Source organism: Larus michahellis, chromosome 1, assembly GCF_964199755.1.
Source record: "Larus michahellis chromosome 1, bLarMic1.1, whole genome shotgun sequence".
In the NCBI taxonomy this organism is placed as follows: domain Eukaryota; kingdom Metazoa; phylum Chordata; class Aves; order Charadriiformes; family Laridae; genus Larus; species Larus michahellis.
The window spans coordinates 1707636-1732555 of NC_133896.1; the positions used below are offsets into that span (position 1 = coordinate 1707636).

Below are 24920 nucleotides of genomic sequence, written 5' to 3' on the forward strand. Positions count from 1 at the left end.
TGGGCCAATTCTGATCCCAGGCTGCCTTTTACTCTCACGTAGCCCAACCAGCACTGAACAGCCTCCAAGCCAAACCACCAAAAGGTCAAACCTACCACTTTCCATGCAATTAACTGGAACCTCAATCAACAGCACTACAAACCTATGAGAGCCTGGCCAACATTTACCTGCGTTAGCTTCACAGGCTACTGGAAATAAAGTTTGTTTGCTTTATTCAAGCAACCTTAATTTCTGACACACGCTGGAAGGAGAGAGAAAAATAATCTTGAGTAAACTAGCACCAAAGCAATTAACAACAAAGAAACTGGGTTTTTTATGCTTTCAGAGAGTTGTCTGTAGCCAGCCCACATTTAAAATTGCCAATATGACAGTATCGTGATCTGCATCGGTTTGTGGCACATAAGAAGTGGGGAGGGAAAAATGACTGGCACCAAATAACATCCTGTGCATCTCGTAAACAGTCTGCAACCTAAGAGGTTTATAGCAAGTTTCAGAGCTGACTCAAGAGGAAGGAGAAGAGGGTTCGCATAGCTGCAGCAATACTGCATTGTTACTCAGCTGCATGCACATTTCTGTGGTTCTGTTAAGGTTTCAACAGGAAAAAAAAGAAAGGCAAAGGACGGTGTAAAAACACTGTTGCTCTTTCCCAAAAGGCACAGTTCACATTTGGAAAGAGACACATTATTTCTCACACCAGAGAGAGACATCTTAAATAGAAGGCACTCTTAGCGTAAGAGTCTATTTTAAGACAGCAACCAATACTTATCAACTCCAAATCAGGATGTTGATACTGGAAGGGACTCATCTCGTCCAACCCATATAGTCAAGTTTCCACATCAGTTCTCCTCAAGCTGTTTTCTCCATTCTGTAGAGTCCTCCGGTGGCTTGAGCCACAAGCACACCCTTCTGACGGAGAAGCACCATGTCACTGAGTTACCAGCACTTATTTCATAAGCCAGAAGAGAGAGCTTGGAACTTCATGCCTCTGCTCCAGTTTTTCAAGCAGCATTGGCTATTTTATTTATAGCTTAAGTGACTGGAATAAAGTTAGGTACTAGAAGACATCTGAGTTAGATCACCGTTACCCAAGGACAAAGATAGGATGGATACAGTCTAAAGAACATTTCTTTATCAAACTATTTGCTCTTGAAGGTCTAACAAGCCTGACCAGTCTGGTCAGCTGCAGTTTTTCTGGTGATAGGTCCCTGTTCCTACGTTCTTCTGCATATGCATCACCTCTTCCGAGAGGACACAGGTTTCAGCTCCTGCCTTCACTTCTATCCACTTTTGGGCACGAGGTCCCAAAAGCTAGGTTCACCTCAAGATTACAAACACGCACTGTGGTCTTTGCTCTCCACACTATGTGAGTCATTTTATATAAACAGGCTCCAGCACCCACTGTGGTATTCTGCACCTTACCCACGAATGGCTATGTTATTAAAAAAGCACACGGTAGAGAGACTCAGTTCATCAACACGCAAACATATGACCAAATCACATTTCCAGCTCCTAGCCCTTCAGCCAAAAGACTGAGCTTCCTCTCGGCTTGGCACGTGATATCTGGACGTCTATGGTAAAAACATTCTGCAGACTTGAAGTAAAGACCTTACGATTGCACTGAGGGTTGGAGCAACTTCACCTGCAACAACGCTGCAAGCAACAACATCTCTCCTGTATAAGCAGTAAAAGGATTTTGACTGAAAGTGGTTATTGGTTACCTATAGACGGGGATTTGAAAGGGTATTTATCAGGAAGGTCGACTCTAACTTTCCATACTCCACCTTCATATGGTGCTGCAATGAAAGAAACGCAGGTATTAGACACTTCATAATGCAGGAGAGAATAAATAGAACCACAGCATTAAGCAAAACACATCTTTGGAATAATACTTAGTTCCATCAGGGGGTAAGATTTCATATCAAACCTCCTACAGTAAAAGCTTTTTTCCTGTGCTGCCTGACAAGAAATACATGATTTTTAACTGATACTGCAGAAGATCTTGGCACAAAGACACAAGAGTCTTACTGAAAACAGAGACTTTAGAATAATCTACTTACCTTTAGAGATGTTACTAAATTAAGGCACACTGGAGACCTGACTTGTGATCTACTCACTAGAAAAGACATCTTAATTACAAACTCCGCAAAAATTCAGATGACTGATGCAAAACTTATGAGCCAGGTCTAGAAGAGCTAGGCATCAACAAGAGCGGTGCTGAAGGCCATAGCAGAGGGCTTAGCTGTCCGACGGCAGTATCCAGCCCTGCTCAGCTCCAAGGGAGGTGGTTCATCAGCGTTAATGCTCACAGTTGTATTTCTCCCCGCCCTTGAGAGAGCAGCCTTCAAACACTGCTACCCTTTGATTTCTCACCCCCACTTAGATTTGCTCATCCCTTCTTCCACTCCAGAAGAATGTGTCATTTCACTGTTCCCCACCACAAGCCATTAGTTTGTTGTTATAGAAGGGCTGGGTCATATACTTACTTCCTTGTGGTCCATAAAACTTCACAACAAATTCATTGAGTCCTCCTAAGATTGTGACTTCGTGTTTGCTCTCAATACTGATACATCAAGTAAAGGAAAACATTTAGTCCGGGAAACAAAACCCATTTACTCAGTTACGGGTAATTTGCTCGAAGCCTGTCAAACCAAATAGTTTAAAACCAAATATTAAAAATATTTTACAACATGCAATTTAAACGTCTTGACACATCTAAGTGACCACACCACCACAATGACGTTCGTAAAAGCCAATTCTACACACTGAAGAATCCCTCCCCTGGCATTGAGCAATCCTGAGATGATGCCTCCCTTCCCCTCAGAGCTGCTTCGTGTTTTCCATCCACTTCTGCAGAGCGCCAGCTCCAGTTTAAGAAAATGCCGAGTCCCTATCAGCAACGTATTCGGAAACATAATCGGGCTGTGGAGGGGAGCTAAAAATCCAGAAACAGCAACAGCTCCGAAGCCTCAGTGCACACAGCCATGAACCCCAGGGGCAAGGCTCGGAGGTGAGGCCAGGATTCGGAGAGATCTCTCTCCTTTCCAGCGCTCGGGAGACAAGCCACAAAGCAGAAAGCCACCCTTGCCAACTGCTCACATTAAATGTTTACTCTCCTGCCCAGATTAGAGGAGCAGAACTCGCCCCAGTCCCTGCACTGACAAATGCGAGAGCTGATGAATTCAATTCTCCTTGGCTGCCTTCGGCGCTGTCAGATGGCCTCCCACAGCTACAATGCAAATTACGGCAATCTCATGTTAATTTGACTTGCAAGACCAAAAAACTCTGCGTCTTCGGAGAGATGGCAGAAGGGCGAGATTATGAGGCACTGTTACAGTGCAAAAAGAACAACTGTATTTCTCAACATTTAAAGGAAAGAATCAAAGCACCAGCGCTTTGGGAAGGAGGGAATACAAACAGAAAGGCAAGAAATCTTCATTTCAAGTAAGGCTCAGTTAAGACAATTAATGGTGATGTTTCAGCACCCTAGCCTGCTGAAGAATTCGGCTATAAATCAGGGTTAATGGATTGTGAATAATATCCTACAGCAATTACCTTTAATCAATAATCTTAATATGAATTACGAGGGAAGCATCAGAAAAAAAAACAGAGCGGGAGAAAACCAAAAGTTTATTCCCACCTGAACTTCAGACTGCTTCTGCGGCTGCCCCCATTGGAGAGAAGGGGGCAACAGCACAGAATATCTAATAAAAGATCCTTAACATCACAGCGGCGAGCTTGGCAGAAACGCTCAGGCTAAGAGGAACTGAAGCCAGGTTCCCTTTTACAACCAACATCCTTCACTCTGATGCAAAAGGTTTTCCGCTTTCAAGGCACAAAATTTGCCCAGGAGACTCTCTGCTTTGCAGCAATTACGCAGACCCCCTCGCACCTTCAGGGCACTGAGCAAACAGGCACTCGTGTGCCTGGGCACACACATACAGGCTCGCTTAAATATTTCCGACCCACCACGATCGTAACTGCCTGGGACCTACCACCAGGAACAAATAATTCTCAGCTCAGACCCATCCCTGATCTCACATTGCAACCCATGAAGTCTGCTTAAGGTAAATCACAAACTACTTGAAGAGGAGCGGTTCCTGTATCCAGAAGTGCCAGTTCAACCCCGACAGCCTGTGAGTGTACTCGTACGCAGGAGATCCGAGTCCCATCTGCGGGGTCCGTCAGGATTTATTACAGTTCCTCAAGTACAATGACTCCCAGATTGGACAGAGTTTTCCCACAGTGACAGCTCCAAAAGAGTTTGGACGCAATAACCTTCTTCCCCTCATTCTCATGGGGAGGGAGAAAAGTTTATAGCGGTTTGTTTTGGCTCCAGAGTTTTTCTTGGTTCAGCATAAGCTGCTCTGCCCTACAGTTAAATGGCAAGTAGCTCACTGCACCTGGCAGCCACCCAGGAGCAGCTCACAAAGGGCAGATCGATGCCTAACTGCCCCAAGCGCAAGCCATTTCTCTGCCAAAAGCCAACGGGCATCTCTGGGAAAAGCGACATCCCTGCAGGTTTGCGGAGAGCAGCTTAGCACCAAAGTATTGCAGCTTGCCTCAGACCTGACGTTAGGGGACACTTGTCACCAGATCTTTTCACATCACCCAGTACCGTGAGAGTAAGTTTTAAATATAGGCTCGACTGAGTTTAAGTTCCTTCGAAAATGTACACACTCATCTAATGGATAACTATTCCAGGTTGAGAAACAGGCTCTTACACAAACTCACCGTGTCCGATGATGCCCCAGAGTGAAAAGTTTAATACTGAAGCATGTTAACACTTACAGCAGCTTCGTGGATCAGGTTAAATGCAAACGGTTTTACTTAGGACTAAATCAAGTACCACTTAATAAAAAACAGCTCTCCCGGCCAGACCTTCAGACCAAGCTCCTGAGCAGCTGCAGCTTATGCGCTCTTCGGCTCCATGAGTTAATACCAACCATAAATTAAAGTAGAGCTTTCTGCACTCAGACTCAGTCCTAGCGTTCCCAAATTCAAAAAAATACCAGTAAGCAATGTGGTGCCATATTTGATTATTCTCCCTGTTGTGGCAAGGACCTAAAATTCCTACAAAACCCCCCCAACAAGTGAATTAGGTTCACGAAAGGGGTATGTATTGGGATGCGGATGGTGTGCTTGGGAACAACTGCATCGTTTATTAAAATGATACAAGAGTTTGGGGACAGACTGAACACAAAGTGAATTTCAGCAATAAAGCCCTTGTATCAACACAGGGGAAATCTCTGGAAATGCATTAGCAGAACTGAGGAAGCCGGGGAAGCCCTCTTTCCTGGGCATGAAGCGAATTCCCCCTGAGCCCCAACTTTCAAACACAAGTGGAGTGAACCATCTTCCCCTCTCCACCAAGTTTTCTCTAAAGGTAGGAATGCCCAGGAATCTGAAACCTTGAAATCCCACTAAGAAAATGATTGAGAGCAGGAGGAGTACATGGAGCAATTACAATTAAAAAAAAAAAAAAAAAAAAAAAAAAAGAAGAACATTCACATCCGATGAGCTCTTTCCACCTCTAGGAAGTCTTCAGAAAAAGAAAGATTTATTGCACAAGGCGGGACTCCAGGAAGACCTGGAACCCAAGGCAGACCTCAAGGCTTCTCCGTCCCTCAAAGCCGTAGCAGGGATCCCTCTAGCAGAAAAAAGAAGGAGCACAGGGGAGCAGCAGAAGGGATTTGACATGTCTGGAGGTCAATCCCCCCAGACCACGTTCCTGGAGAAAGCTCCACCACGGCTGAGGGCGATGTAGCACCGAGCAAAGAACGCAGGCTCTGACCCAACTATTTTCTCAGCTCAGACAGATTTTTTCCATAAGGCAAAAATCTTACAACCAAATCCCAAATGAATCCCATTCCAAACACACCAGCAATTAATCAGCTGTCTCAGATCCAAGAAAGAGTTGCCAGTTTGGAGACCCACAAGACTTAAGGAACCCAAGTTGTGCCTAGGGCACAACAAACCCCCTCTCCTGCCTTCAGAGCTAGACAGGGCCTGGTGCCAGATCCTGCAGAAAGCCCAAGCAGCTCCCAGGAAGGAGAAATACTCCAGGTCTTCAGAAACCAGAGTACAGCTTCAGGAAGCCCCAGGAAAAGAACATCAAGAATTTGGAGCAAGATTTCCACAATTAAGGTGACCAGACTGTTCACAGCAGCCCCCGCACATTTCTCCCAGGGTATCTACGTTCGCGTCCAGGATTTCCAGCCACCTCTTGCATCGGTACTGATGTAAATCTGTGCAGAAAGTGCTCCTGCAAGTGCTCAGGACTTTGAAGAGACAGTCAGCGTTTACGGGAAAGACCACAAACCCCTCACCTTGTATTACTGCGCCCTGTCCAGACAGATTTCTCTGTGCCCACGCTCTCTGTCACTGCGCTCTTCATTATTCAGATTTGCAGAACGGGAACAAGCAGGTAATGGATAAAGACTTTAACGTTCTTGATTCTAGCAGCAAATCACTGGTTTATACTGGTACGAGCAGTCTGCCTTGTTTCCACAGCAGGGCACACGGCGACACCGTGCATATATTGGGTCAAGATTACAGAGCTACAAAACCAGCCTGTAAAACATCACATGCGCTAGAACGTTTAACAAAAATACAACCAAATCCCTTTCAAGACTCTCAGCTTGCTCCTACTACTAGTCTAGGTAGGTGACTTATGGCCTTGCTGCTTTTATCTCTTTATCATCTCAGTATACTAATTTGACTTTGTGTCAAATATAGCCAGTGTAAAAGTCAAGAGAAAAGAGAAAAATCTGGATACGAGTCAGGTTTCTCATGGATAAGAAGTTCAAAAGCTTTACCTTAAGACCATAGAAACTCGAAGGGAGTCCTGAGGACCTGAAGATAAATTATCTTAGTCCCAAGATTATTAAGAGAATTTTAATGACAGTAAGCGTGGAAAATATTTAGATGATGATATGGAAAGCAAGCTTATTTTCAAATATCAGTTCAGAAGGGGTTGCTAGGAGAGAGACAGAAGGGAATTTTTCTGCAGCTGATTACAGACTCCCTATATAGTGCCTGAAATGTGCCAGAAGCGCAAAGGCCAACCGCGACACATATTAGCATTACAGTAACATCCAGAGCCCCCTATCAAGATTAAGGCTCTATTGTTCAGGGTTGAGCTCGTAGGAAATTGTTTCTTTGGTGAGAATGAAAAGTGATTTAAAGCATTTTGCCTATTCTCTGTTGGGACAAAAAACACACAAAACCTTTCAAATCTGGACAGTGAGAGACTGCCCAGCCATCAGTCAGAAACAGACTGGCCGCTGTGGATTTGCCTGTTCCAGGGTTGAGTTCCCATTCCCTCATCCTCGTGCAGGGCCACCCACCACCGCAGGGCTGGATCTCCTCTGCAGTAATAAAAGAAAATTTGTTAGGATTCAACTTCACACCCAGATCTCCCAAAATCCCAGATGAACATCACGGCCAACAGATGGCTAGTCTGTTTGCAGGGTTGAGTGACTTTTTTCCTGGCAAACATTTAGCCTCAAAAAAAAAAAAAAAAAAAAAATCACTTCATTAAGTTTCTTTAAAATTAACATAAGTTATAAGCTTGGGCAAATCGGTTTTCCAGCTAAAAATATTTCATTGAAAGTATTTTTACCAGCCTAGTGACACAAGTGGCCTCGAGCACCCTGCCCCAAAGTGTCAGACAAAGCAAAAAGCTGGAGTGCCCCAGGAAAAAATAAAGTTGTCTATTTATCTACAGGCATCTCAACACAAGTTGCAGACAGGTCGATGGTCACTACCAGAAAGCAGGTTACTGCCTTCTAAGGCTCTCTGCCGTATCTTCTCTTACTCATGGAGACTCGTCTACAGCTATCGTTCCAGGCGAAGGACCTCACCAGAGAAGACATTCTGAATTTGAGGGACAATGGTAAGACCACATCTGTGTATATTAAAATAAATCAATCAATCAATCATCCAGCTCGGCTACCTAAGCAGCTGAGAACCTTTGAGGAAATAACTCACCATCTGTGTTTTTCGTGACGAAGGGTGTTTTAAAAATCAGATTAATACAGTTGATTTTTTCCCTTCACGAGGAGCTTTGCAGGCAGGGAGTGCTGCTACACCACCCCTGCAATATTAGTGCGGCCACTCCAGCTGCTCGTGGTACAGAAAGCACCGCTCGCTCTGCTCGTTTGAGGCATCAGAGGTGTGAATTCTTCTCAAGTCTTTGCAAGCCGAATTTTGCAACATAAATCGCCTCTAATATTGGGACTGATGGTTATTCACGTTTTTTTTTCTCACAAAGGTGAATGAGTTCCACTCTAAGAAGCACTTACACAACCCGCAGTTATCTGTAAGGAGCCCTATGATTTAGCAGCGTTACCGGTTACACTGACATGTGGGCAGCAAAAGGGGCAAGTTCAGCTCAGTCGCCTCCCTCCCTCCCAGCCCTCGGAGGCTGCCTTGCCTCCTCTAAACTCCCTGCCTTTATCTGATACAAGTTACCCGAGGTGCCAGTTGCACACGTGAAACCACAGCCGGCACCAGAACTTTTGATGCTTTAAGCAGTTGTATTTTCCCCGAGTAAACGTCCCTGCCCTTTACTCACATCTAACTTCCTTCACACTTCTCTGTCTACCCCCGCAGCACACCAGAAGAAAGGACACTTAGTCAGAAGCGAAAAAGGTGATAAAGAAAAAGAAATCTCTTGTGGTTTCTTTGAGCGGCAAGAGGCAGCACTTTTTCGTCACCCTGTGTTGCAAACTTCTTGAGAACTCCAGGCTAAACTCATTCAGATTATTAAAATCCATTGGTTTTCCCCCAAGCTAGTTATTCTCATTGCTACAGGGCACCGCTCACAGTTTCCAGCTTCAAGCAAAGGGGTTTTCTAGCACCAGAAATAGGTTTGCCTTTGCCAAGGATGTTGTGTTGCACAATTTTAGGTGCCGGTATCTGCAGTCCCATGGTCTGCACCAGCCCCAGGAAGGGAAGACACCACTGGGGCAAACTGCAGTTTATCAGCATGTACCTGGGGCAAATCTCAATCTTCCTTCATCTGAATTAGGCTCGCCCAGGAATCCCATAGATTTGAAAGACACAAAACTCACTTCAATCCTACGGCATAAAGAAGGACAGCAGGTTATTCACGGGCAGTTGCGGAAAGCTCTGAAGACAACCAGTTTTCCCATCCCTTCGCCCTCCTTACCACTGCGACAAGTGAACTGAGGACAGCACTACACAGAGACGCTTTCAGTTGTTGCAAGGTGACGGCTGGTTATGACTGCATCTGAAAAAGCTCGGGAAGCGAGGGAATAGCAAACAAATAACTGAAGGGCAACCTGCGCTTGGTTGCTGAGTTTTTGTTGTATTGCACACAAGCGTTTTCTTGCTAGAAAGGCAGTTTTGCTTTTAAGAAAATAAACCAAAACCAACCCTTACTCACGGCTTCTCTACCAGATTTTAACCAACTGAGATGAGAAATCACACAAGAAAAAGCATTCTTAAGTTATCCTGCACGCACCCTTCACAATTTCACATCAAGGATGGCAAATTTCCCCAAGTTGAACACCCCAGTCACCAGCAACCCCATCAAAAAACACTTTCCAAGCGCAGCCACGTGTACTGAAAGACACCCCATGAGTGCCATCAGGGTTTTCTGGGAGAAGGAACTGCTGCTCCATCAAGCCCTCCAGTCTGGCTTGCTTTCTTTGGAGCTCTTGATGATTTACATCTGGCCGCTCTCCACTAAACTTTGTGCCAAGAAACTAGAGTAATAAGGAAAAGGTAGAAGGAAAAGGCAGCTTTCCCCAGAAGACACTTTGCATACGAGTTGCCTGCTATGAACCAATTTGAAACTAAGTCAGCATTTTTCCTACAGAGAGGATCGTCCAGGCTTCACACCTGGTCTTCCCTCAGCAGAAGTGAAAGGAACCACCACAAGAAGACAACAAGGTACATCTCATACCACACTCGACTGAATAATACTGCCCTTTTCCTTCAGGAAACAAATGAATTCACCGCCCTCCCCAACTCCGTGCTGATCCTTTGAAGAGTTTGAACTTGTTTACAAAAAGAGAAAGCAGATTTTTTTTTTTTTTTTTTTTTTTTTTTTTGCTGCAGAGAAAACAGATTGCAACAAACTTGTTTAAAACTGTGTGCTCAAGCTGCCACTGGATGGGTCAACATTTAATTGCAGCAGTGGCACCAAGAGCTCCTTCACAATAAGATTAGATGGGAACAATCAGTGTCATTTTGACAGTAGATAACGAGCGCCGTAGCCAAACTCCAGTTTTGCAGTGCTGACTACTATGCAATTAATTTGCATTTGCAGACAAGAACACAGCCATGTACAAGCATCAGGCCCTCGTTTTACTAGGTATCGTTAGCCAAGCTCAATTCGGGATGAGAACATGTATAGACCCAGGTGACACCTTCTGATTTGCATCGCAGCAGAGCTTTGCTTGCGAGATGACTGTGTTTCGGTGCTCCGTGTGGTGCTGGACAGTCCCAGGAGCAGCACGTTGGAGGGAAATGGCTTGAAACCGCTTAAAACTGTGACCTACGCAAGGGCTGCTGACGGGCTGCTCGAGAAAGGCTGGGAGATGCATTAGTCAAGTTGAGAAGAAGCTGGCACGCAAGATTTTTTAAACACAAAAGGAAGAGACTGGACTTGATGAAAGGGAGTCAGAATGAGTCGTGACCAACACAGCTTAGCTGACGTTCCTGTGCGTGACCATAACACAACACAGTGTTGCCTCCACAAGCACAAGATTTCTTTGAATCTCAGTAAAAAATGACACACAAGAAACCAAGAGAGTTTAAGTGCAATTAGTCCATAATGATAAGCGACTGTCAATTGGCAAACTCTTTAAATGGATCCCAGCTGGAGCTGACTGCACAGTTTGAGGAAGACATCCAACCAGAAAGGACTAGCAAAGAAGACCATGTACAGAGCCGCGATACAGGCGCACAAGGCCCTGGGCTTCTCCTGGGGCCCTGGGGTAAGTGGAGAGGTGAAAAGGTCCCGACAATACGATTGCACTGGGCTCCTCTGACCCGATGTTCTAGCCTCCCAGAAGAGTTCAATATAAGCTGCTCACCTGGTGTGAACAAGGTGGAAATAATCGGGAACCTTGCACTCTCAGCCAGCCACTGAGCCAGAAGCCACAGAATTCACTAGGCTGACATTTAAAGTCAGTCACGGGGGAAACCAGAGTCAGATCCAGAAGCATCGAAGGCGACAGCAGTTGTAGTTTACATGGCCATACATCTGTCTCTAGGCTAAACCACTAGATATAATATTTGCATTGCTACAGCTTCCATCAAGAGAAGTTTGTTACCATGGCGATTGTACGTACTGGTGGGAACGGAGTATTTAATGTACGAATAATAATCAAACTTCTCAAACAAGCAAGAAATTTCAAGTGTGCTTTAAGTGACACACCAGAACGAGAAAATACGATCATTTCTTTTGCCAGTTGTGTTGGGTACACTTGATTTCCTCTTTGTGAGGATTCAAGAAGTGCCAAAACGCTTCTGAAAGAGAAACCATGGTTGTAAAACCACAGAATTGAGAGCGTGACCCCAAATGTGTGCTAGACCTTACACTAAGCCTAAGATTTAACCGCATTTGGGGGGCTGTGCCCCATCACAGGTTTTACAAGAACATACCAGGTCTGTTAAAAGCAAAATGCTTTTCACGTGTTTGTGCAGTTGGAATATTTCACTAATTTAGACTTCCCGAAGACTTGCATGATTTTAAGATGTGGCCTTTTCCCTCAAGCGAAGCTTGCTTTAGGTTTCTATAGACTTTACTGAAATGCTTTTTTACTCCAAGAAACCTACACAGTCATTTGGAAACTGCAAGCGTGTCAAGCCACCTCAGCAACAGCGACACAAAACCCCAAAAGTACAAACAACCATCTCCTCAGGCAGTAAACCCCTTGGGACGTGACATGTTTGTAGTCAAAGCAGACAGATGTAGAGGAGGTCAGCAGCTGAGTTTTGGTAAGAGCTTTTATTTAGCAAAAAAAAAAAAAAATTTAAAAAAAAATCTAGGAGTACCTCAAGTTCTTGATTTTAAACAAGATAAAGAGTTTAAGGAGAAAGTGTCAAAGCAAGTATTTTCATTCTCGTAAATTCAGAGTTCTATTCTGTTGAACAACAGTTTAATTTTAAGATCAGTTACCAGTTCTGGAACCAGAGTCCCCATCCTCTTTGCTCCCCTTCACCAGAATCTTTTCTTGCCCACAAGGGATGCTGAACTGGGACACAGAGACTCCCAGAGTCACAGGCTGATCGCCTGCGTCAGCTTGAGCTACATCATAACACTGAATTGAGAAAGCGTTAAATACGCGAATCCTGCGAATTGTTTTAATAAACACTTCACACCAGGATGTCTCTTCAACAAAAAACCCTGAAGTTCTCTCTAGAAGAGGCTTCACATAAACTCAAGCTTGAACTATTAAAACAACGACGGGGGGAGGAAACACATTTAAAGTCCTGTCTAGGATCCCGCTCCCTTGGAATCAGGATAACGTATCACAGCAGCTCTCCATGGCCTGCTGGGAACTTAATTCAGTAGAATTTTTCCTTTTTTTTGTGTGTGTGTACAGGCACAACAGAGGTGAGGCTCACCAGGAAGCGCTGGTTTAGCGCAAAAACCCTGGCAACACACCAAGAACTGGCCCATGTGATAAGCATATGCGATGAGAGCAAGACGGTTAGTTGCTCGAGCTGCCTTTTTAACAAGCACAAAAGGGTTTGGCAACACGACTGGAAAGATACCTGTGGGGCACCTACTTAGACGTATTGCCTCCACTTGCATTAAAACCGGATCCGTGGAAGAGGTTTGCTTTGCTGACCTTTGCTATAAACCTAATGGAGCCGACAGCTGGAGCGGAGTAGCTGAAACATCAGAGCAGAAACAGAAGACAGAGCTGTTCCATAAGCACCTCTTACACCAAGGATACAAGTGATCTAAAGCGTTGTGTTGTTTTGCAGAGTTCCTTCCAACCCTCCACCCGCAGATGCGAAAGTCGATGGAATAACTTAATGATGTATCTCTTGCTCAGTGAGGTCACACCTGCACTCGGGTTTTTTTTTAAAAGGGTTTTGTAAACCATAGTCATCAGAATTGAGACAGCAACAACTATTTGAAATGCCAGCTAAAGCAAGCTGTGCTTAAACTGTGAAGAAGACTCCGAATCCAGAGCAAGAACTGAAGTGGACAGTGACAGTGAAAATTAAGCAGTGCTGGTCCTCACAAAGCTTCTTCAACTTGAAGCATTCAACAACAATTATTGTCCTGAGCTTATGTGCTTAACATCAAAAATCCTAGTAGTGAACTGCCACCCATCTGGGTGTTTTCTGTACCAACCAGAACAGCAATAAGGTCTCTCAAAGCCATTTTGGAAAATATTTCTCCCTCTGAAGAATGGGGCACAACTGACATTTGCTTGTTACGGAATACTTTGCTACTTGAGCCAGAAGCTGCAGCATTTCTGAGCCTTCCTGCAGAATGGTTGTCATCTGCTAGTCCTCAAAGAAACAAGCTTCAAAACAAATCTGAGAAAACACTTGTATTTCTACAGCATGGGTGTAGGAAATAAAAGCAAACTGAATTTAGAAATTAAGCTAGAGATTAGCACAATTCCCTTGACCTCAACTAACACAGGGGAAAAGTCACTGTGGGGCTTCAATCCAGATTTCCCATCACCCGTAACAGTCCAATCTGAAGTAACACGTGATGCTCCACCACATACAGGTGTTCGTTTCAGGGTGGATCATACCCTTAGGCACCTGTGAATTTCTGTTCCTTTCAAACCACTTTATTAGAAATACGTTTTTTCAAGAACAAGTTAAATTCTGCTCTTCTGCTGATTCTCAGGTTCAGCAGACAACGCACAGACCAGCTCCATGAGCAGGTGGTAAATCATCAAGGATGAACATCGCCCTTGGGGCTGTCTACCTCTTACCTATGCAAAGGGGTTATGTCCATTAACAAAATGTTGTCGTTAACAAGTCTGTTGATACAGCACCCACACCTTGTAAGGGCACATCTGAAACCCGTGATGGGGAACCTAAGGGCAGCGTGCCTTTTATAGACCGCTTGCAAAACCGTGAGGATCAGATTTGTCCTCTGTTCTACAGCAAGGAGTCCCAACAGAGCCTGCCAGAACTTCTGGAGGGATCAGATTTGCTTCTCCCTTCCTCAGTTTTGTTAAAAGGTATCTCAGGAGCGATGTTGTAAAGGAACAGCTCAGACAGGATTTTGCACACAATGTTGTGTTTTGTTTCGTTTTTTTAACCCAAACAAATGACCCGAAGGACAGAGTGAGAGATGACTTTACTCCGTATCTAAATCACAGAACTGGTGAAGTTACGACAACCACGACCACAGGTTCCAACACAGACCATACAATGTTTTCTCTCAAACCAAAGCAGAAAAAGAAGAAAAAAAAAAAAAAGAAAAAAGTGATTTAGGAGGAAGACCTTGGTTACACACAGCCGCTGAAGCTAATAGACACTGTTTTCTTTCTTTCTAGGTCACGTGCGAAATAAAGAGAAAACACCAAACAGTCCCACGTACCAGGAAACTGCAGTTCAGTTTTGCAAAAAGGTGTAGGAGCTTCCTGCGTGCCACAGCTTTGTACACAAAATGCCTACAACAATCCAATAAGCCATTGTCATCGCTATTAAATCAATTATCCCCTTTATTCTTAATATGTAATGAGAGCAGCGAGGCACTGTAGCCTATTCAGTGCTTCCTCAGTAGATCCCACAGACAGATCCATCATCCCAGTGCTGGCTGTAACCAGACAAGATGCACAAGGCACATGGTTTTGCCCCAGCTTAATTTTGATGAGTCCCTCTGGCCACCTGTATTTAAAGGTTTTATTTATAAAGGTGGGTCTATCACTCAGCTTTCCACCTACTCCAGGTCAGGTCAGCTTCCACTGCAGGTATCCGTCTCGAGAAAATACTGATAGACAGATGTTTCCAAGTTTAGACAGAGGGTCAATATATGCCGTTACCCATCCATCAAGCTCTAGCTGCAAACATGGCACGGCTTCATCAGTTAATCACCAAAACACCTGCAAAAGTTCACTTCTTTACCAGCCCTGGAAATTTAAGAAATCAGGCTGGTGTTTTGTTAGGCTCAGCAATTCCTCTTGCAATTCCTCTTGCATCAAGAAGTTAAATACTCGCCCGCAAAAGAGTATTTTAAAAGTCTCAAGTGCTTCCGAGGGGTTTTTGGCTTTTCCCAAAGGATTATCTGCACAGGATTTTCCTGAAGTTTAAGGTATAAAGATACATTGTGTTCAAGAGGAAGACATGAAAGAGCCATACTTGGAGACTAACAATGATCCCCACACGAGCTTCCTTGTGCAACGGAAAGGCAAGCTTTAGGGACGCGGCAGAAAGGTTGCCAAGGAAGGAGCCTAACAAAGCGTTTGGGGCTTTGTTTGGAGATGTGAATGCACCAGCAGGCCCGAGCTCGCCAGCCGTCAACAAAACCGCAGCAAGGCAGAGCTGGGGTGGCACCGGTGCCCAGAACGGAGGGTGCCCTCACCCTGGGACACCCGCCACGCTGCATTCAGTCATGTCAAATACCTTTTTTTTTTTTTTTTTAACTGTTTCTAGGCTTTGAAGACCAGGACTTCGCTCAGCAGCTGCACCCGAAGCAAAAGCCAAGTCATCCAGGCTATTTCTCAAGCGCCGTGGCTTTCTCTAGCTATGCGAAGCCTCCAATCTCAGCTGCTCACAGGAAGGCAGGGGTTTATCAAAGCCACTCTGGCACAAGTGACACCACCACAATCAGAGGAAGGGAAAAAGGTAGGTTGTTTTTTTTTTTTTTTTTTTTTTTTATAACATGACCAGCAGAACAGCAGAGGGTGTTGCTGAAATACAGGAACACATAGTCCTCGTCGCTGTGGCCAGGCGGTTTCCTCTGAAAGCACCTCCGAGCTGTACAGATGGAAGGGCTGGAGAGAGACTGGGAAACTTCCCTGGAAGGGTTTGGAAGGTGCTCTCACAATTCCCCATCTTAAAGCACTTTGAAGAAAAGCTTCCCACCCAGCAGAAGCACCAAATCCACTTCGAGAGTGGAAGCAGGACAGAGGAGCAAGTTCGCACCTGCTGGAGTCAGGAGCTCCTCATCACCCGGCCCTTCTGCTTCTGATCCAAGAGCTTGTTCTAGCACATCTGCTCAGGCTTAATTATCCCCCTTCCCTCTCAACTCCCTAACGAGAGGCACATCAGTTATCTGATGACAGAGCCCAGGGGAGTTTTACAAATTAGCCATCCCAATTTATGTCCGTGTATTTCTGATAGCTGCAGGAAGAACACTTGCCTCAAGGTTTCCTGCAGGAATAACAAAACCTGAAGTTTGTTACGTGGATCAAATAATAACAACAAAAAAAGCAAACAATTTAAAACTAAACTTTGTAATTGAGTTTTGCATACATCACTGTAATACAAGCCACACTATCAATATAAAAGCTATTGTTAGACCACTGCTATTCCCAGCTTTTAGACTGTTATAGACCTTGAGAATGAAGGCAGTGCTTTCTCATAATTAGTTAAATTCAGCTGAAACAGAAGATTCCTTGACATCATCTGTTTGGATCACCATTATAGAAGGGACAAAGGAACACTACTGCTACTGCACTAAAAACTAATTAACACAGTTTAGTCGTTAGCGGGTGCAGCTGCCTGAAAAGTGGGATTTTGTCACCGAGTTTGAAGTATCTCCTCCTTCAGAGATGAGCTGAAAAAAACCCCCAAGCTTACACCACTACAGAACAAAAAGCCTAGTGCTGACCTCCGCCAGATGCTCTGAATTACAGGTGACCTCTGGCAGACCCAGTGAGAATTTCAAAGACACACATTTATCACAGCCTTCTTTAATAAATCAGAACTAAGCAGACTTGACAAACTTTAAGCCATTTCGGATGACAATATTACTAATCCACAGAAAACCCCCAATTAACCAGTGTGCTACTGCAAATAAATAGAATCCCGAAACAACCGAGGAAGTTAAAATAAAGGACAGCTTGGAACTGCAGAACCAGCACACTGCTCCCAGCAGCCTTGAAATTCTCCCTCGTACTGTCAGAGTGACTATTTCCCCCCCTCTTTACTCATCTCTGCCATCTTGACAATTTTAGCAGAGATGTGGAGCTCGAAAGAAAGGAGGTGGGAACACTCTCCACTTCAGATGTATTTTAAGGTCGAAGAGAAAAGTGCTTCCCCCCTTCGCTCCGACTGCAAGCTGTTCCCATCCCCAAACCAGCGCACATCTCTGGCAGCAACCAGAGTGCGGCAATCCACAGCTTTTGGGCTACAGCAGCAGCCAACCAGCATACATGGGCAAACAAAAACTGGACAGGCTTCTCTTCTTGGCCACCTGGAACCACTGTCAACCCAGACTGGACTCAAGCCCTTCATCTGCAGGGTGAGAAGCTCCACACCCTATTACTAGCTCAGCAAACTGCTTATGCTCTTCCCTAAAACTCCGTCTCCGCTTCATATGGTGTTATTCGGGAACTTTGCAAACAAACCTCAGTGGTATAACTGCTCTGTGTGATTAAAAAGAAAAAGCAGACAGGGATTTCAACCCTTGAATTCAGCAGATGTACAATGCATTGTAGGGCGCAGCCCAAGCAGACAGCCCAGAAATAGGGACCAGGCAGGAGGCTGGATACAAAGCCTCACACTTCTGGCTCATACACTAAATTTAGTCCAGTCTGGTAATGACCTAAAAACAGTTGATGTGGGTTTCTGTGACGCATGTGGCAGCCTGGTCAGCTCCATTCAGTTCCTGAGAGAAGAACGTGCACGCTGCAAAGTCCTGATGCCTTTTGGGTGAATACAGGAGAACTCAATGGTGAAAAGCAGTTATTGATTCACACCTACATACAATGGCTTGGACTGAGACAAGCGGTTTCAGCTTCTGATCTATCCTATATCTTGCCAAAGAATTAGGGGAACATTCCCCCCTGCAACCCAGGTGTTTTACATGCTCTTGACCGCAATTTTTGTGCATTAAGGAAAATAAGCAAGAGAAAACTAACACCAGTGACAAGGCACACTTATTCGCAGAAGCACATAACCTGCCAGCTCAGGACCCTCTCTCCTTTATGGAGCTTTTCTGCTGTTTGATCTGCCTTGTAAAGGAGAGTAAAAGGCATCAGCATGGTAGCACCATACACCTGACTGCGCAGCCTTTCCCTGGGTGCTCAGCAACAGATCCCCAGCTGCTATTTGAAATAAAACGAAACCTACAGAGGATTATGAAGTTCACCTATCCTAAGACTCACTTCTTGTGCCTTCCAAGCCTGCAGAAAACTGTCGAGAGAGAAATGCACACAGAATATCCCGAAGTGTCCTAATTACACCAAACTTCAGGTAGCAGCGAAGAAACCTGTGACTTTGGAAGCCACCAAGAGGCGCAGAGGACAATTTAAGGACTCATTTGCTACTGAGCTGAATGTATTCTGAGACTCTTAAAAACTCACACTAATGCAACTCCTGACCTTGAAGAATCCTGTTGCACCCCAGCCACACTGAGCAGGAAGCCTTTGCCAACAGATAAACTGAAGTCCAAAAAAAAAAAAAAGGAAACTACATCAAATGCAATATTCATCAGAAGAGGACTAAAACTTTTGGCTCTAACAAGACAGAGATGCTGGTTCAGGCTCAAACCAGCCAGTTATAACTTAAGCTGTTCTCATACACGATCCCCACTTAGGCAATCAACTCCAGAGAAACGCTAATGGAGAAAAACAGTTTGTAAGGCCCCGAAGCCACGTGTACAATGTTGAGACGAGGCACCAGCAGCACCTGGGCTCTCTCGAGGCACCTTTGCGTGACAGCCTCAAATCACCTTTGCTGAATCCCCACGCAGACAACAACCCCACAGAACACATTTCTTGCTATGACTAAACAGGCGTAACAGGCAAATCTTCGCCTAACCCTGAATCTTTTTCCGATGCATCACGCTGAAGTGATGGAAGATTTATTTTTCCTTTTCACAGTGAACTGACATTTAAAAAGCTACAGCAGGTCAGTCTGAAAGGACAAATTTTCAGCAAGCAGAAGTCACCGTAAAGGTGACTCAAGGGACTGCACCTGAGGATCTGCACAAATCGACGCGTGTCTGCAGGAACCGATGAGAAGCAGCTCAGGGAAAGGAGCTCCCACGTTGGCATTTAATCGCTCCAAATCCTAACGCAAGAATCTAATCCCCTAGCTTCAACGTACACCAAGAATCAAAAACACCACTCTCCTGAACAATCTATACTCTAAATCTGTAAAATTGAGTTTAGCAACAGAGGATGGGCAGATGGTTTAATCGTCCGGTGGTCAATAAGCCTTGCAGGACTGAACATCAAGTTCGTTTCACTGGGTCAGCAAATTTTCTTATTTCTTTTAGACCATACGCACATTTGTGGAATGCTTTTAAATGCAAAACAGTGCCTTCTCACAAATGCAAGGGCTTAGCATTAGGAGTACGTTATTGCTAATCATTTCAATTTTACAACATTTTTTGTTTCATTTGGCAAGATGTAAGTCTCAATATTATGCTGGGGAAATTCAAGCAATGACCAACAATTAAAGTGGGGTTCACAGTTTAAACGACTTGCGGAAGCCGTGGGAGTATATTTCTTCAGTCTTGCACTTAACCACAAGCAGTGTTTTGAGATTCTCCCCCCCTTCCCCAGCTGCTAGTGCTGTGGCTCTTCTCTACATGTAAAACACGCTGCTTTTGCTTTCTGTAAAGTTAGCAGAGCATGGCTATTTACTGGTAAAATCTCCTCCTTCTTGATCCAAACAAGGCAAGTATTTAAACTTACCTTTTCAGGGCAACCTTCTGGTCACACTGCCAACATCAAACAAAAGAAAACATGGCAGAAACCATGAAGTAATAAAAAAAATCTAGATTATGACTAACTTAGAACTTTCTCAGCAGCTGCATACAAGCCAGAATCTGTTTAAGTCCAAGATCTCAGAGCTTTACACAAAACACACGAGCTCATTATGATGTCCACAACTTTTAAAAAAGCGTGAGGCAGCACTGGCCATAAGCTCACTTGCAGGGCGCAGTCGCTCCTATCAGCCACGAGAAGGGTGAGTTAACACCTCCCTGCATACTTTCCCTTTCAAGGAACGCAGACTCCGGTAGCGAGTTACAAGGATCTGATTTCTGACATCTTAACTTTTCAACTGAGCGTCATCCCCCCCACCAGTCTCTCAAAGCCACATTCTCCTCTTGGGATCTAAGCTTACCCCAATAACCGTGCACAGATTCCTCCCCTAGGCCAGGAGTATTAAGTTACCTTCGATGCCAGGCCTGTTAAACAAAACGCCGATCATTTAGCTTCCTTATTTTCACTGCTTCCCTCATTTCACAACTGACACAGTGGCAGGTTGAAAGCCTTAAAAAGAAAAAAAAAAAAATAGAAAACAAAAAAAAAGCAGAAGGTGGCTTCAGTAGCACCAAGGAGTAAGTCAGTATAACCATGCTGAGTCACATCGCAGATAGATTTGACATTTCCAGGATAAGTGCTTCACTCCTAGAATGGTTCTTTCTTTATTTCAGCCTTGTTTACTTTACAATCCTGTCATACAAATTAGAGGATTACAAAGCAAGGCCATCACCAAAAACTTGCGTGGAAATCAGTCCGTGACATGCAGTTTGTTTGTAGAAGAACGACAACTGCGGCTGCCAAGCATGAAGTAGATGCCTTCAAGAAGTATCGCAACACACTGCTACGGAGGACACATCTCTCACCCAGAACAGGAGCTCAGGAGGAAAGGAGCCCAGTTATTGCAAGGTTTAAAACTTGCCTTGCTGCTACGTGAAACCAGCGCTTTACACACATTCATATTCAGCTGTGTTGGCTTTGAAGATTTGAGGGGGAAGGTCAGTGAGTTTGAATTAATGGTATTAGACGGAAGAAAAACATAACCGGTTTCATTTGCCTTCAGCAGAAAGGAGAGCGTAACACAGCATTAGCTTCCACCAGCTTCCCCTGATGAAGAAGCTTTCATTGAATGTATCACCAGGGAGAAACCTCTCCCCACCCCTAAAAGGAAAGAAAAAGAAAAAAAAAAAAACCCAAACAACTTTTCCCAAACAAAAGAGCTTGGGAACCGCCAGGACACAAAAGGCAAGTTTTGAACTTCATCTATCACCAACTCTATGCCACGTTCTGTTCCTCCAGGTTTCAAAAGTAACAGGTTCCTCTCAGTGCAGATCTCCTAAGGCTGATACTGGGTTTAAAGAAAAGCCAACAGTCCCCTTCCCCAAATGCATTTAAAAGCCAAACCCATTTCTTTTCAAAATATAAAAAGATCTGGCTTCAAACCATTCACACTTGACAGAGCAAGACTTAAAGGAGCAGCTTCATTTGCCCCTAAAACCAAGATGAGTCTTAACTCTTCAACCATGTCCACCCTGGTGATCGAATAGCTTCGTAGCACAGTATTAAAATACCATTTCAATCTAGAAACACCCTTAAGAGCAAAATGGTTTTCAATCTCTGGTCAGACCTGGGTTTATGTTATCATGCAGTTTTTCTACTGCAAAAGAAAGGGTGTCTCGTGGGAAATTCACTCCTGCCCCAACGTGTCGCTTCGCAGCTCCAGAGCATGCCTGGTCCTGCCACCGTCAAGACAAAACAAAACAACACAGCCCACCAAGAAATGCCAAAGTGCTTAAGTTAATAATTTATCAATCTTTTCAACTTTGCATCTAATAATCTACCACGCCAGAGGTTAATCAGGGACACGCAGGCCTGATTTAGTACCACATGCTGACTTTTACCTTTTTTAGGGGGTATGCTTGATAACTGTGTAAGTATCTGATCCTACCCTAAACCCTGATCAGTTTTAGTCAAAATCTCAGACTTTACGGCCTGCCAGAGTCTCTTTCTCCAATGCAAACATGTTTAGGCTTACCTTTCAATGTCATACCTTGCTCAGGGGCCAGGAGCGGGCAGACTGGATGCTATTCATCCTCTCTCAATACCATTCATTCATTATGCATACCACTACCTCATCCCCTCTTGTTCACCTCCGTTCGAATATAGTCTGTCCCAATACAGTCATTATAAAAGGTCCACAGACGACTGACTAGAAACAATCAGCTGTTAACATGGAGAGTACCCAGGCAGTCGGGAAGGCAGGAATGATTTGCACATCTGTAATTTACATGCTAAGTCCCCTACCACTGCTCTCGCAGAAGAGAGCGCTCAAGGCCAGGTGAAAAGCCCACTGGAATTTGGAAATAATGCAAAATTTATCTAACAATCAACTGTCAGCTTTTAACCTCAACCTTTCACAGGGGATGACAGATGCCTCCAGGGTTAAGCTCCCCTAAAGGGCAGCAACTGTCATAAATGCAGACTTTTCCTAACGAAGACATTAACACAAATTTAAAACATTCATTTTTAAGGGAGTATCACAAAAAAATTATTGAAGCCAGCTACAGCCAGATAGTGCTAAACGTTTCAGAATAATCCACCCAGACACTATTTGTACAATCTCAAAGAAAATATTTTACGCTTCTTTCTTCATTTAGTCCAAGGAAAGCATGCACCAGTGAAATACAATCATTTCTGGAAAGCAGCGCCTGACCCTCTGAAAACAATCAAAAATGGCTATCCTAAAAATCCCTTCCTCACACTGAGTCACCAGTATCTGGAAGTCTACACCACCTCCTGTGCTTTCCTGTCTGTGGATCACGCAGAATATACAGGCATGCTCTGTAATTCGCAGTTTAAAAGGGATTAGAGTCGACAGACCACCATCTCCTCAGTTTAAAAACGATACACGCAGATTCACCCCTCCACCTGATTTGAAACACCTAATGCCAAGAAAATGGACTGTGAGTGATTTGGCTTCTCTTGGAAGGCTGAATCAATTTGCTTCAGGGAATAAGCCAAATGATTTAAGACTAGAGGACAGCTCTTGGAAGCTGCAACGGTAACAAAAAAAAAACACCCACAAAAATAGTATCTTACTCCTGAATCCAGTACCAGCCCCAGTGTGCAGAGAATCATTAATGGCTTCACAAGCCCAAGAGGCAGTGAAATCACTTTTTTCCAAGAGACTAAATCCACCCTCAATCTCAGACAGATCATTATCAGAGAGGCTGAGGAACTGGAAGAAGATGGAGACCGAAGATGAGGAGATAGCGTTTAGAGGTGAGCGGTCACAAGGCCAAAGGGACTGAGCTGGGACAGGAGGGGGAAGAGGCTGGCGGAAACTAAGCAGAGGTCGCCTTAGTGATGAGTGAGTGCTTGTACCTCTCTGCAACAGCTCACCAGTATTCAAAGCGTATCAGCGTCAAGGAACAAAGAATTCTGAACATCCCAGGAAGGTGGAAAAAAAATAATAAAAAATTAGTAGGGGGGGGGGGGGGGAAGTGAGAACCACATGGTTCTGCCAGCAATAAAACTAACTCAGACCATTTCCCTGGGTTGCGGTAGAAGATCCATCACACGTGGCATTTTCTAACGGCGAGGGCAGTTCATCCGCCAGCTCCCTGCTAGAATCGACAGGCACCGGCACACAGGCCGCATGACCTAGTAGAACTAGAGATGGCAAGGTCGTATGATTCTTCAGTCACGCGAGCTCTATTTTGGTGAAGAAAAACAAAGAGCAACGCTCTATGTTCATTATTCCAGAAATACATGGACAAAATCCACAGGGAAATGGAGGGAGTGAAAGGGGGGAAGCTGAATGCACACAATAAGACACACAATGAAACGCTGAACTCCTGTATGCACATGCACATATATAATTCACATCCAATATTTTAAAAAAAAATGTTATTCAGCAATCTCTCATTTTTGCTGCCAGAATAATGTCCAGAACAGCAGGAGAGCAAAGCAGAAAATTCAGACACTTCTCCCTCAGCATCGCATCACCTCTAATTTAAGCAGACAGTAAAAGAGATAGCTATTTGGCTGGGAACCCACTCCATACGGGAGCCTGTCACTTTAACTGTGGGCATTTTCCTGCCTTAACAACAACCTGTTATGTGTTTATCCTGGTTATGACTCCAATTAAATCACGATTTAAGAAGGGCACCAAGTACCAACAGGTGCCGAGAACATTAAGTTATACTGCAACCGGCAATCGCTCTACGCTGGGGTGGTTTCAGATGCGCCCTTCCCTTTCTAACAGCCCAATTCCTGCTGCTTTACCTTGCTTGAAGAAAAAAAAAATAAGAAAACAATCAAGGAGAAAAGCCTATCAAGAATCTTAATTTAAGCACCCCTTCTCTTCTGCTTGCCACAGGATACAGGCAAGGGCTGAGGGCTTCAAGAACGGGATCCTGCCCAAGAAGTGAAAGCCTGAGCAGCGAGTTGCCCCTTCGGGAGGAGGGCAGCATTGCCAACCACCACCTCTGTCCTCAGGCAGCCCCTGTTGTCCTCGGGCATCCCTCCCTCGCTGCCGGCACTCACACAGAGGGAGCAAACCTGGAGCCTCCAAGCTGCTACCACCTTCTCCCAGAGCGATCCAGCGGCGAGGTGCGAGCTCCGCATGCGCCCAACCCTCCGAAGGAGGCACTCAGCACCTTGCGGGATTTACTCCCTCGGCTTCCAGATTAACAGTCTGCTCAACCTGCTCCGGGTACAACAGGTAGGCACAAGATATGATAGCAATTAAGAAGCACATATTTGAAAGAGCGATTAATTGATGTTCTACTAAAAACAAAGAAAACACTGAAAGACCACATCTCTGCTTTCTGTGAACTCAAGAGAGGAAGGCAGAAGCACAACACGGGCAGTTCCTCCTGCTTGCCACTCAGGTATCAACAAAGCAAATGTCCAGCAACCTCAAGGCTTTGCTTACAAGCTTTTTATTAGACTGATGTTTATGTTTTTTAAAAAAAGAATATAATTTTAATGCCAGTGCACAGCGATAGCCAGAACCAG

General features: G+C 44.6%; 1 protein-coding gene across 2 annotated transcripts in view; it reads right to left on the bottom strand.

Moving 5' to 3' along the window:
- Positions 1-24920, bottom strand: part of UBE2H (ubiquitin conjugating enzyme E2 H) — a 56142-nt gene that overhangs the window by 25650 nt on the left and 5572 nt on the right. For both annotated transcript variants that reach the window (XR_012585288.1, XM_074573144.1), the window contains exons 2-3: positions 2484-2560; positions 1719-1793 (exon numbers count right to left, since the gene is read on the bottom strand). Coding sequence is in view for 1 of the 2 variants with exons in the window: in XM_074573144.1 (XP_074429245.1) it covers positions 1719-1793; positions 2484-2560 (152 nt within the window). In the remaining variant the exon portion in view is untranslated. The remainder of the gene's footprint in view (positions 1-1718; positions 1794-2483; positions 2561-24920) is intronic.